The following is a 14,260-nucleotide window of genomic DNA, read 5'->3' on the forward strand; positions in this document are numbered from 1 at the left end:
AGATATCTGAGATTTGACCAAGTCAGGATAGATCACGGATGGGTCATTCAGCATCTAAATTTGCTTCTAACCAAAAAGAGCCCAGACTAAAGGAATCATTTTAGCATTCCAGGTTATCAGAGGAAAATAAAACAAAAACTCTGTTGCCAAGAATTTGAGTCATTTCTCTATATACAACAACTTGAAGACACCTCCTCATGGCTGGAAAAGAAATCCCTTGGGTGACTTATTTAGATCAAAGTCTTTGTGAAAACAGAAAACTACATCTCTAAGGGATACAGTGCTGTCTGAATTGAATTTCATTTAACTTAAAGTTTTGTGCCAACTTAAATACACTAAGACCCCAACACTTATAAGAAGGCATTCACCTATTACTTGCTTATAGGTACATGGAAAAGCTATTATGAGGATAATCAGCTCAACTATAAAATGAAGCAGTCATACATAATGACAAAAACAGATACAAGTCATAAATTGCCTTGTCCCCTTCAGAATCCATGCAGGCAGGCACTCAGTACATTCTTTTGTGCAAAGATAAAACTTCTGCCTTGCATAAACAGTGCTCTCAGTCTTGTTTGAGCCTTATAAATACACTGCCCACAAAACAAACACAAACAAATGCTGTTTCTTAAACAAAAGGCAGATGGACCCCTCTGCCCTCAACAAAGTCCCAGTATATACAGCAGGAGACTGGCTGAGGGCAGAGGCTGCCTGAGAGTCTCCGGGTGCAGGGACACGGAAGCCACTGTCCACTGGATCACCGCTCTGCCCCAGATCTGGTCTCCTGGCACAAAGGGCCAGTGGAAGGTTCTCTTGGAAGGGAATTGGTTCCTCCACACACTAGAGACCAGAGAACTGGAACAAAATACTACCTAAAGTCCTAGCTAGGTTTTCCACTGAACTATCCAAACAGACTCATCTCTCTCTCTCTCTCTCTCTCACATGGAACTTGCTTATATTTATCTTCAGATGGTTTTCCTAGAAGCTATCAAAGTTCATTCTAAGACTGGGCAGGGCTTTTTGGTTTTTTTTCTTGTTGTTTTTATTTTTTTAATACAGAGAGGCACGTCTAAACAAATCCAGCCATTAGCAATATCTCAAAAGTGTAACTAAAAATGAGAATTGATTTATAGCAGCAATGTCCACAACAGTCAAACTATGGAAAGAGCCCAGATGTCCATCGACAGATGAATGGATAAAGAAGATGTGGTCTGTATGTACAATGGAAAATTATGCAGCCATCAAAAAATGAAATCTTGCCATTTGCAACGACGTGGATGGAGCTGGAGGGTATTATGCTAAGTGAAATAAGTCAATCAGAGAAAGACAATTATCATATGATCTCACTGATTTGCGGAATTTAAGAAACAGAACAGAGGATCATAGGGGAAGAGAGGAAAAAAATGAAACAAGATGAAACCAGAGAGGGAGACAAACCACAGAGACCCTTAATCTCGGGAAACAAACTGAGGGTTGCTGGGGTGGAGGGAGGTAAGGGGACGGGTGGCCGGGTGATGGACACTGGGGAGGGTATGTGTTGTGGTGAGCGCTAGGTGTTGTGTAAGACTGATGAATCACAGACCTGTACCCCTGAAACAAATAATACATTATATGTTAATAAAAATTAAAAAAATAAAAGTGAGAATTGAGGTACTAGTGCAGAAGAGCATCTCCTGGCTTTACAGTTACCTGACCGACCCTGGGCAAGTCACCTTACCTCTCTGGGCCTCAGTGTCTTCGTTTCTATAATGGGGCTAATACTGTCCATCCTATCTACTGAGCAGGTTGTTCTCATGACCAAATGATACCACGTGAGTAAAACCATGTTTGCAATCTTCAAGGTTCTTACTACCCACAAAGGGATGGTGATGGTCCTGACGAATCTAACACAAGAATGACCATGACCACTACCATTTCTTTTTTCTTTTTTTTTTTTTTAAAGATTTTATTTATTTATTTGAGAGAGAGAGAGAGAGAAAAACAGCATGAGAGGGGAGAGGGTCAGAGGGAGAAGCAGGCTCCCCGCTGAGCAGGGAGCCCGATATGGGACTCGATCCCGGGACTCCAGGATCATGACCTGAGCCGAAGGCAGTCGCTTAACCAACTGAGCCACCCAGGCGTCCCCACCATTTCCTGAGGGCCTCCTTTGTGACACAGATGATATGATGGCAGTCTCCTTACCAGCTAACAAAGTGATGTCAGATAGTAAGCTTCTGGTGGGAAGTTAGCAGTAACTAATTGTTTATATTCTCTATGGTACCTGGAAAAAAAGCCTTACAGACGCAAAGGAAAAACATTATATAGGGAAAAAACACAAGGCCTTTAGAATTAGATAGGGAAAAAACACAAGGCCTTTAGAATTAGCTAGACTTGGTTCCAAATCCATCCCTGTCATTTCTAGTCATGTGACCTTGAGAAAATTATTAAACTCTCTGAGATTCAGTGTCCTGATTTGAAGGACAGTGACTAACATACATATCTGTAAGAGTTCTATCACAAGGCCTGACAAATAGAAGGTGGTCAATAAATGTTTATAAATCAGTATGGGTTCCACAGTGAAGCAGGGTGTTTCAACCTTGTTCCTCCATCTTTTTCCCACTAATGCTGTTTGCACCTAGAAATAATGTAAAACTATTAGGTCTTTATCCAATTCATAACAAACCAACCTGATTTAAAACAATAAAACAATGATGAAAATGGCACAGAATAAAATGTATTAACCAAAACCAAGAGAAAACTCCCATCTCCTTGACAAAAATTTAGATCTGTAGGATCTGAGCTGGGAAATCTGGGCTGGGTAGGAATAATTGCCATAAAGCAAAAGAGAAAGAAATAGCCCACCATACAACTGCAAAGGTTACCAGCAAAACTAACACGCAGTGAGTACCGAACCATGAATTCTAATATCTAATGATTTTGATGAAAATACAGTTAAAAAAAGAAAAGTTATTAAAATATTTACATTCATAAACATAAGTCAAAAGATGCCTGGGGTCAAAAAGGTACCCATGATCAAAAGCATCCCACACTGCCTTGATAAAGACACAAGCAGAGGGATGGAAAGCAAGACAGAACAGAGCAGGGGTTCCATTAGTGACGATCAAAAGTGCTCCTCCCCTTTGCTGGAAGAAATTACAGAGTTGTTGGCTTCCTGAGGGAAGACCGAACAACAGCTGGCCGGAGCAAACGTTAAGCTTCTACAGGGCCAGGAAAGAGAATGGAATCATTTGTTCTATTGTTGACATCTGAAATTCTCTCAGTTCGAAAAAACCTTTTTTTGTTTTAGAATAATTATGGAATTTTCCTGTAAATATATGAGAGGATTACACAATAACCACAGATAGAAGAAATTAGATTCCACAGAAGACAGGGAATGTAGGCAATGCACCTCTCCTCAATTCTCTGGCTTTGAAAGAGAAGGTCTACAGATATTTGTGTGACACCTGACTAGGTCAAAGTGTGCTCTCTGCAGTTCACGCCACAGAAAGAAACCTGTTCCTCCAACATGCTTCTGGAATTTGAAATGCTGTGCTTTTCTTAAATAAATCCTATTCCTGGAAAGGACTCTTGCAGTGATCGTCTTGTCATGGCCTTAGGAAGGGGACCAGATCTTTGAGGTTCTACTCGAAGATCGGGGTTAGAGTCCTCTGCCAAGATCCAGGCAAGGAAGTCACGGAACAGATGCTCACAGCCTGGTGCCCAGTCCCTAAGTCGTAACACCTTAGATTTGGAATCCATAAGCAGACTTCTGAGAGTTGGACGATGAGAAGAAAAGGCTTAGAGAAATAAAGGGGACAAAGTGTACAGATTATTTCCTAGTCCTATTTCCTTGAGGCTAATATTAAACAAATTAAGTAACAGTTAAAACTGTGATGAAGACTTCCAGATGCGTATATGATGGACCTGAAATAAAAAATTTGCTGTGAATAATTCACATCTATCCAGAGACAAGTAAGACCTGCAGACCTATTACCTTCTTATGTGACAGAATGAATTCCCTTTTAACTTCTCACTAGGTTTTCACATACCTCATCTCTTTTGCTCCTCAGGTCAGTGGGACCAGGGTTGGGGGGGGCAGGGAGATTAACATCATCTTTTCATAGGTTAAAAAAAAAAAAACCTCAAGATTTAGAGATAAAAAGATTTAAAGGCAGGAATAGGGTTAGAACCCAGGTATCATCCCCAACTGCCAGCCCTACACTCCCTCTCAATGAACAAGCCTATGTCTGTAATAGGGCTGGATGATCTTGGGGAGCCATAAGCCTCTCTGACAAGCCAATAAAAACTTGAGATTCTTGCTCCAGAAGAATACACAGATATACAATATTTCTAATTATTTTCAAGAAGTTTATGGAGATTTTCCATTCCACTCCAAGCACAATGAACCAAGGCTAAAGCCCTTTGGTCTTTGCAGCCAAGTGGAGCCGGCCGGTGGGCTTGGGGAGGTGCAGTTTTATCTTCTGACCCCTTTCTTTAATCATGAGAACTCAGGCGCTCTTTAGAGGAATACTTCCCACAGGCCAACAGTTCATTATTGTGGTCATCTGCACTTCCTTCTAACTCCTCTCGTGGACACACAAAAGCAAACAAAACATTCTCCCAAAGCAACATTTAAGGCCTGATTTCAACCCACAAAACTTCAAGAAAATGGAAATCTTTAGCCAAACTACATACATACGGAGTCACAGATGACCTGAGTGGGTATTTAGCTGACAGACCTGACTTCTGGAGCTACCATTTCCAACAAGAAATGGTAATGTTAAGTTTCCCTGCTTCTCGTCTTAGATATATGGACTAATTTTTCTAACACACCAGGGTTCTTGGTATCCAAATACATTTACACAGCAGTTCCTCTGAGTAGCAGCCTCTGGTGCCAACACTGATTAGCTTACTAAAGGCAAGAGAATTACACGAAGAAGGACCCCAACCACATGGGGAGCAGGGTTCCCATTCAAGAGGCCCTGGGCCCTGGAAGGAAGTCCCCCATGCAAATCCAATGACAATATAAAGCCTGACATCCAATAAAATGCCTGACCAGGGCCACCTGGACCTTCATATAGATTTGGGGGTGAGGCTCGGGATAAGGAGCATTCTGTCCTTTCTTTCTGCGTCAGTTCTCTTCTTGGGCAGGCCCTCGGGCTTCAAAAACCATTTTCCAGGGGAAGCAGAAGAACCAAGAAACACAAGAGACTTCCATAAATGAGGGGGAATAAAGAAAGGGCCAACCCTTTCCACCAGGATGTTACAGAGAAACTCTGGAGAAACCCGCACAAGGTCTCACCTGTGCAGAGGCCACAGGCAAGTTTCCAACTTCTTCATTCTCATCAAGGTTAACGACAGAGGGTTCCTAACAGCCAAACTGGCCCAGATGGAGTTTGATTCTCCCACGCTTCGTGCCTGACACCCTCCTCCTCCTCCGTAGACTGGAACATTGTGGCTTTTGTTTCGGGGGCACTGATGGTTCCCTGGTGGCTAAAGTCTGAACACTGTACACTGATGCAAATGTAAGAGTCAGAGTGAAGACCCATTTCTCTTGTCCAGCTTCTATTTTTCAAAGTTTTCAGAACGTGCTATCTCATTTTATCCTTTCAGTGAGCCTATGAGGTCGGTGTGTTTCGATTCCAGGTTGAGGAAGGTCCCTCAATAAACCATAAGCGCATTTCTTCCTCAAAAAGCAAAGCCCAGGGGTACAGTAACAAAGAAAACAATTTATAAAACCAAGGAGGCTTCTCTATGTTAGTTAGAATTTCATCAAATTCAATAAAATCTCGCAGCTGGGCCTTTACAACTGAACATTTAAGTGCATCTGTTTATACCAAGTTGAGTAGCTGAAAGGACACTGGGCAATCTGCACCACCGCTGTCACGAGTCTTGTCGCCGCCGGGGTGAAGGTCCGGGTCTGCATGAGCAGTGATTCAAGGCAGAAGTATGCAAGCTCACTCCGACTCTGAAGCCGAGTCTGTCTCTCAACCATGATTTAGAGAGTCTCTCCTGCCTCTCTGCTGCCTATTTTGAACCACAAGCCAAACAGTCTACCGCTGAATATAATTACCATCCTGCAAACTGACCTGACTAAAGAACTATCCTCTCTAGACAAGAGTTTGGAAAACAGGAATAAGTCCCCAGCCTTCATACACCGTTACCAGGATCACTGTGCAATATAGAAGTGTTGTTCAACCCACGTTCTCACCTGCCCTTCAAGACAGCCTCCTATGTGCCACCAGTAAAGCCTCTCTATGCTGCAGCCAGCTTTACAACCGCATGGCCCACGGCACAGGTGCCCCTATGATTTCACTGCCACACAGGCTCCACCAGAAAGAAGCAGAGAGGACCCAGTCCTCTAGAGAAGGTCAGTCTCTAGGAGGAAAGTCCGTGGAGTTGACAGGAAGGGGAGGGAAGCAGAGGCCTTCCGCATGCTGTCAAACAGCAACTCCCCTCCAGCTACCAGGTCGTCAAAGGGGTGGGGAGGCAGGGCGGGTGTGTAGCTCCTCACAGCCTCACAGCCTCACCGGGACGTGGAGGACTCCTGAGGTCAGTGACAATGGATTTCACCTTTCTTTCCTTACCTTGGCGGCAGAGTTTGATACGCCGTGTGTGACATTTCTGATGAGGCCCCCGACATTTCCATACTTTATCAGTCCAGTAACCCCTTCAGAAACATCATTCAACAGCCCCATGGGATTGCCAAGAAAGTCCACGGATCCCAAGATCCGAGCTGCCTGGCTGAGGAGTTCCTGTGAAAGGGGGCAGACAGAGGAGGTGAGAACCAGCACCTGTTGATACTTGCAGGTAGAATGTCCCAAGCAAAAAGGTTAGAAATCTGTCTCATCCTCCATTCTCATCAACTCCCATGATGACCCCTTAATCCTCATCAACTGCCAGCTCCTCTCCTTCCACGAACTCCACCCAAGCTCTCCCCATGCATGTACCCCAGAGATGACTTTCGGTAATACGTTCAGAAATACTCCTCAAAGCCATTCCGAAGAATAAACAAAAGCTTTGAAACAGGAAAGACCCTTTACAAATATTTATTAGCATATATATCACACTCTCCATTGTTCCTACAAATAGGGAACTCAGCAGCAGCAGGAGAGTTCTAGAAGGAAAATGAAGGAAGAGAGTAGAGTGGGAGCTCCCCTCATAACCGGCGGAGGGAGCAGTGCATAAAGAGGGCATGTTCAGACCTACCAAGCAACCCTCCACTTTCCGCATCCCTCCACTGTCTGATTCCAGATTCCAGGGGTATCTGCTATGTCACTCTCCTCACAGTTTAGTGGGAATATCACCAATTAAGAAAGTCAAGGAAAGAAGCAAAGAAGGAAAGGAGGGAGATGGGAGGGAGGAGGGAGAAAAGGAAGCAGGAATGGAATATATTTTAACTCTGACCGTTAATAAATTTGATATGATCTTGACCTATCTATTTATTGAAGAGTCTGGATAATAATTACAAAATGGAAAATGTCCAACTTGATTAAGAAAATTTTGAAGTTCAGCTCTAGGGCAGGACCTCATAGGCTCCAAGAACACTGATGTGGTTGTTGAAAGTAGGCCCATGCCCAGTAAATAGAGAGGTCACAGTATTTTGTGTTACCATTAAAGCATCAATTAAACCCTTAAGAGTTGTGACTAATCTGGTGGAAGCCCCTGAGACTAGTTCTCTGAGGGACAAGACTAACAGCTCATAAATCAAATACACTGTTTCAGGATTTTCAGGATGTGTATGGGCTTCATGGGCTGTGACCTGACCCCTAACACAGCAAATGTTTAACTGGGTTCTCAATAGTAATGCCTTAGTAACCAAAATTCAAACAACCAAAACAAACATTCTGCTTATGTTGCAGCCACTAAGGATTTCTCCAAAGCTCACCTCCTGGAAATGTTTGAGGATATCATTGATGATGAACTCCTTGGTCTCATAGGGATGTACCCGAGTGAATGGATCCAGATTAATCACAGCGTCCTCAAACCGAATCAGTGGAAATCCCAAGGTACTTTTTAGGGCCTAGTTAGGGAAGAAAGGAAATGATATACGTTAGCCATTTGATGGCCTCCCAGGGTACTATAATTTTGGATTCCATGAAAGCTACATATCAACCTTCTAATCAGCGTCAAGGCTTTGATATTTATAAATAAGGATTTTCCCTGTAATTATAAAAGTAAAACATTCGTAAAAAAATATATGTATATGTCACTCAAAGTAACAAAGATCACACAGAAATAAACACTATTAGCTTCATAGCATAATTCTTTTTGGTCTGTTTTATGTGTTGTGTTTTACTTTTTTGACTGAAGTTACCACACATATAGAAAGGTGTACTAACCAAATGTACAGTTCAATGATTTTTTTCCCCCAAAGTGAACACAACAAACATGTAATACCACCCGGGAGACCAGAGGGTAAATTATTATTCCCATCTTGGAAACATCCCCCACCCCAGCTGGGGCCTCCCCATCACTACTCTCTCCTCCCCTAGGGTAACCACTGTCCTGACTTCTACCACCATACGTTAGTTTTTCCTGCTTTGAATGTTATATAAAGGAAACCATCAGTATGTACTCTGGGTGTTACATATAGCTGCAGCTGCTTAAGTTTCATTGTTAGTATTCTAATATACGAATAAAACACAATTTATTAAGCCACTGTTGTTGATAAACAGTTGTGCTGTTTCAAGCTTTTGGCTATTATGAACAACGCTGCTATGAACATTCACAGACATGTCTTTGGGGGCACATTTGTATGCCCTTTTCTTGAATATATACCTGGGAGTGGAGCTGCTGTGTCACAAAGAATATACCTGTTCAACCCTAGTACACGCAGTTCTGCCCAAGAGTCATCCCCGGCAGCTAAACGGGTTTACAATCCCTTCGGCTATCTATGGAATTTCCTGTTGTTCTACATCCTCACCAACACTCAGTATAGACAGCCTTTTATTTTTTTTTAAAGATTTTTATTTATTTATTAGAGAGAGACAGAGAGAGAATGATAGAGAGAGAGCATAAGAGGGAGGAGGGTCAGAGGGAGAAGCAGACTCCCTGCTGAGCAGAGAGCCTGATGCAGGACTCGATCCTGGGACTCCAGGATCATGACCTGAGCCAAAGGCAGTCGCTTAACCAACTGAGCCACCCAGGCGCCCCTAGACAGTCTTTTAAAAGACATTCTGATGGGTGTGTAACGGTATCTCAGTGTGGCTTTAATATCTATTTTCTTGGTGAAGCATGAGATCAAGCACCTTTTTACACATATATCGGCCATTTGGATATCCCTTTTTGTGAAGTGCCTACTCAAGTCTTTTGCTCATTTTTGCAGTGGGCTGTCTGTTTTTTACTTATTGCTTTGTAGGCCTTTCTTTCTTCCTTTCTTTTTTATAAATAATTTTATTTATTTATTTGTCAGAGAGGGAAAGAGAGAGTGAGCACAAGCAGGGGGAGTGGCAGGCAGAGGGAGAAGCAGGCTCCCCACTGAGCAAGGAGCCTGACGCAGGACTTGATCCCAGGACCCTGGGATCATGACTTGAGCCAAAGGCAGACACTTAACTGACCAAGCCACCCAGGCGTCCCCGTTTTTCTTATCCATCCTGTATACAAGTCCTCTGGTGAATAGATGTACTGCAATTAATTGCAATGATCTTTTCCCATTCCGTAACTTTTAACTTTTTAAATAGCGTTTTTGATGATCAGACATTCTGTTTTAATGAAATCTAACTTACCAATTTTTTCCTTTAGGAAATGAGCTTTCTGTTTCCTGGTTAAGAAATTATTATAAGGGCGCCTGGGTGGCTCAGTTGGTTAAGTGTCTGCCTTCAGCTAGGGTCCTGGGATTGAGCCCCACATCGGGCTGTCTGCTCAGCAGGGAACCTGCTTCTCCCTCTTTCCCTGCCTGCTGCTCCCCCTGCTTGTGTTCTCTCTCTGTGTCAAATAAACATATAAAATCTTTAAAAAAATTATTATCTACATCAAGGTCGTAAAGATACTCCCTGTGTTTACCTAAAAATTTTTTATTGTTTTACTTTTCATATTTAAATCTATAATCTACTTGGACTTGATTTTTTTATATAGTGTGAGGCAGAAATCAAGATCCATTTTTTTCCAGATGGATACCTAATTAACTAAGTAATGTTCACTGAAATGATCACCCTCTCCACTACTTCAGTACAGTGTAAACTTTGTCCTAAGTTGAGTAACTGAATTTGTGTGTCTGTTTCTGGATTCCCTTTTCTGTTTCATTTTGTCCTGCCTTCTACCAATACCACACTGTCTTAATTACTATGGTTTTGTAATGAGTTTTGAAATCTAATAGTATAAGCTCTCCAACTTTGTTGTTTTTTTTTTTTTTTTTCAGGATTACCCCAGTTATTCTTTGCATTTTTCATTTCCAAATACATTTTAGAATCAGCTTGTCAATCTGCTGCAAAAAAATTGTTGGAATTTTCATCAAGATTGCATTGAATCTATAGATCAATTTGAGGAGAAATGACAACTTCACATTATTAAATCTTTCAGTGTATTGATGTGATATGTCCCCTTATCTATTCAGTTCTCTTTTCTCTTAATAATGTTACACTGTTTTTCATGCAGGGGTCTTATATATACCCTTTGTTGGATTTATTCCTAGGTATCTTAGTAGATGAAAAATGGCCATATATTCTTTACACCTTGTACCATCAGTGGAGAATCAAAATGCCTTTATAGTAAAATCTCATGTGCAACTTCATGCACTTTCTATTTTCTCCCTTATTTTTTCATCTTTTAGCATGTATTTTCAGAGGCTGCCTTAAATTCTTTTGGGATAAGAACATCTTTAATTGAAATGAAATCATGTAATGGAAGAAAATATAGATGGAATTTTTTTAAAACCAGGAAACGGGGAAACTTTTTTGGGACTTAAATACAGATTCAAACAGGCAAAAGACTGGTAAATTTGATGACAAAAATAAAAAGCTTTTATGTGATTAAAAAAACATATATACATCAAAAATAAAAAGCCAACTGAAAGACGGAAGGAAAAAACCTTGCAACTCATATCAAAGACCAAACTTATATAAAGAGCTTCTAAAATTACAGGCAATAAAAGACCAATAATATGATTTTAAAAATGGGCAAGTGATATGACCAGAGAGTTTGGTTCACAGAGGGAAAAAAAGCCCTTAAATAGATGGGTCAGGAGAAGCAGAGGAAAAGAAAACTATGAAGAAGACAAAGAAGCAAACAGAAGAATAAGAGAACAAGAAAGGAACAGGGAGGTCAGCAATGCCAAATATGACAGAGGACCCTACAGAGACAAGGACAGACAAAAGGCCCCTAGATCTGGGGCCCTGGGAAGTCACTAGTAACCTCCTACTAAATAATGTGAGAACAAAACATTTTAGAGATTAAGAGCATTCTTAGGTTAATTCAGCCTAACATGCTAATTCAGCCAAACACATTCATTTTTTGAAAATAAATAAAACCAAAGAAATGTTAAGTGGATGACCTAAACTCATGCAGTTCGTTATTAGGAGATCTTGGACTTGAACGTGCTCATTTTCACGACAGTAACCACCCATTAGGTGGAAAGCATGAGGCCCAGGATGGAGGATTATATTGTTTCTCCTGAAAAACTTTCTGCTATTCATTCATGTATGCTTCACCCATCCATGAGGCGCTGACGGAGAAACTGAGGCCCAGCTGGCTTAACCGCTTTGCTTAGAGCCACACAGTAAATATGCTGGGAAGGTACTGACACCAGGTCAGCAGTTTGTTTTGCCAATACAACCCTGAGCATTACTTTCTTCTCAGAGAAGAGGAAATGAGATCCAAACAAAGGCTTAAGGCAAAAGCTTTTTTACCCCGACTTCCTCATTGCAACCAAATACTAAAGAGGAACCATACATAGTAGCAGAGACTCTGAAACCTCTACCAAGTTGTCAAAACCCTCACGAGAGACACTATCCCCTTTCTGAATGGCTCATGTGCTTTTAGTCTGAACCAAGGAACTACTCTGGCCCTTCAGTAAAAATTATCTTCACCTCGTCATTTACTGCTTTGGGGCCTCCCATGGTTGAAAAACCAGAGATCCAGCGTTTGGTATGAATTATTCTGCCACCTTCAGGTTGTTCTGGTCAGTCAAAGGAAAACAGATGAGAGGGGAAAGAGCCAAACGGCTTTTTCCTGTAGTAACTAAATGACTAATCAAATACAGTAGTATACAAAGTTGATGCTTATTTACTCAAGTAGCAGACAGTTTCCTGTTATAAAACGGATTCTGGAGAAAGCAATCTGTGCTTAGAAGTTCCTAATAAAACTAGGAAACTGTCTATTCCTACCTCCTCCAGACGAAAACTGCTGAAGTCTTCCAGAAACTTTATGGAGTTGAAAGAAAAGATACCTGTCCATATACCATTAGGTCTTGGATCACAAGCCAGTCCCTGGGCCATGTCCTTTCCTTTCTTAGTTTATCCTGCACTAAACAAAACTGTCTGGAATTCATTCTTTAAAGGTTTATTTATGGTACATAGAAACCGTTTATGTGAAGCAGGGTATTTGCCCATTTCCCTCCCGGGACAGTGTTTAAAACTACAGGGATATTTCCCTCTCTGGCACTTTCTGAAATACAATTAACAATACTGGATCTTTTTTCCTTTTAACAAATCTGGTTTTTATTTAGGGAGGGGAGGAAAAAAGTAAAGGGTCTGAAGTTTCCCAACAAATTATTTCAAGCCTTTGAGAAGACAGTTTTAGGCTTTTTTAAATAGTGTCTTTGTTTGAAATTCCCCCTCACCCCCACCCTCTTGCTCTCTGACCATTAAAATGTGGGTTTTCTTCCAAACTAGATTGCTCAATTAAAGCCCTTCTTTTGTAATACCCCAATGCTCTAAATGGGAAAAGGACTGCTGTAGGCCACCTCGTGAAACCTTTTAAAGGCTCCTGGCTTCTTTTGATCTTTAAAAAAAAAACCCAAGTCCATATAAACTACCTGGTGTTTTTCGAACTTACCCTGCTACGCTCTAGTAGTGCACACTGGGGAGAATAATAGAGAGAAGGGGGGAGGGGAGGAATGTCTTTGCATTCGTGAAATGGAACCATTACCTCGCCCTTCTCCCATCACAGAGGAAAGAATCCAATTGAGACAGCAGATGGGAAACTGCTCTGAGTCCTTCTGAACAGACACTATATCTGGCAATAATGTACCCTCAGTGTAAACCTGAAGAGACTTCCCTCTGAGATTTCTGACAGCCTCACTTCTGGCCTGGGTCGAGAGAATCAAGATAATTATTCCTTCAATACCAAAGACATGGTTACCTTTTAGTCAGACTCTTGTGATTCCGGCTCTGGGATAGCACTCCATTCCCTAAGCACATACTTTTAGCCATTACATATTCATCTCAAAGAGCATATTGCTCTTCCTAAGAGCTACTAATAAAGGGATATTACTCTGTTAGGAAACTCTTTGAATGAATGACATTACTTTATGAGTCCCAGACTCCACTAGGAGAACTCGAGACACAGTAAAACGCTGACTTCCACAAGCTGAGAATTTAACTCTGAAGTCCCAATTCCCAGTACCCTGCTTGAAACATTAATGTGCCCCATTCAGGGTGCCCCCCGCCCCACACCACATTACATGGCTGATCCACTGGATTTCTTGAACAGTCATTTGAAAATGCCTTCAAAATGTTCCTTCAGTACAGTGCCAAATGAAACATTCAAGTTAACGGATCGCCAGGGTATTGCATGCACAGAATACACGCACGCATTGGTACCATATAACCGGAGGTCTGGAGCTACTTCAACCTTAGGAAATCCTATTGCATTTGTCAGTCTGGGGGAAAGTTTTCTGCTGGGAGCAATTTAAAAGGAATAGTTAGGTGTCTGTGTTTCTAAGTAAGATGATTTAAAAAACAAGAAGTCCTTAACTCTCAGGAAATACTTAACATTAGTTTGCTGGGTGCATGCCAAGTGTTCTGGGGGAATATACACTTTATCAAACAAACCCATTCCAAGGGGTCACATAAGTCAAGTGGATACTTGTGGATATTAGCAAGATAGTGGTTTTCCCATGGTTTTCCCCCCACTCCCATGCTAATTATAAGTATCTTTTGTCTCTTGGGAAACATGAAATTAAAGCCAATCAAGCAGACAGGAGAGTCTGTTGGAAAGGGCACACCATGCCGTTCTCAGGATGGCTGCAAAGCAATTCCTGCCCCTCTGGTCCCAACCAGCACTCCCGACTGCTCGTCCCCAGCTTGACACCGAAATGAAGCAGTCACTCTTGCCCTATCCT

The 14,260-nt window shown here is 41.7% G+C and overlaps 1 protein-coding gene across 4 annotated transcripts in view; it reads right to left on the reverse strand.

The window, feature by feature from the left end:
• VPS13D (vacuolar protein sorting 13 homolog D) overlaps positions 1-14,260 on the reverse strand; it is a 241,022-nt gene that overhangs the window by 76,842 nt on the left and 149,920 nt on the right. For all 4 annotated transcript variants that reach the window (XM_025855733.2, XM_025855732.2, XM_073903327.1 and 1 more), the window contains 2 exons: positions 7,868-8,002; positions 6,567-6,734 (listed from right to left, as the gene is read on the reverse strand). In XM_025855733.2, coding sequence (XP_025711518.1) covers positions 6,567-6,734; positions 7,868-8,002 — 303 coding nt within the window. The remainder of the gene's footprint in view (positions 1-6,566; positions 6,735-7,867; positions 8,003-14,260) is intronic.

Source organism: Callorhinus ursinus, unplaced genomic scaffold (assembly GCF_003265705.2).
Source record: "Callorhinus ursinus isolate GAN/ISIS: 27379988/994484 unplaced genomic scaffold, GSC_fseal_2.0 scaffold18, whole genome shotgun sequence".
NCBI classification, from domain to species: domain Eukaryota; kingdom Metazoa; phylum Chordata; class Mammalia; order Carnivora; family Otariidae; genus Callorhinus; species Callorhinus ursinus.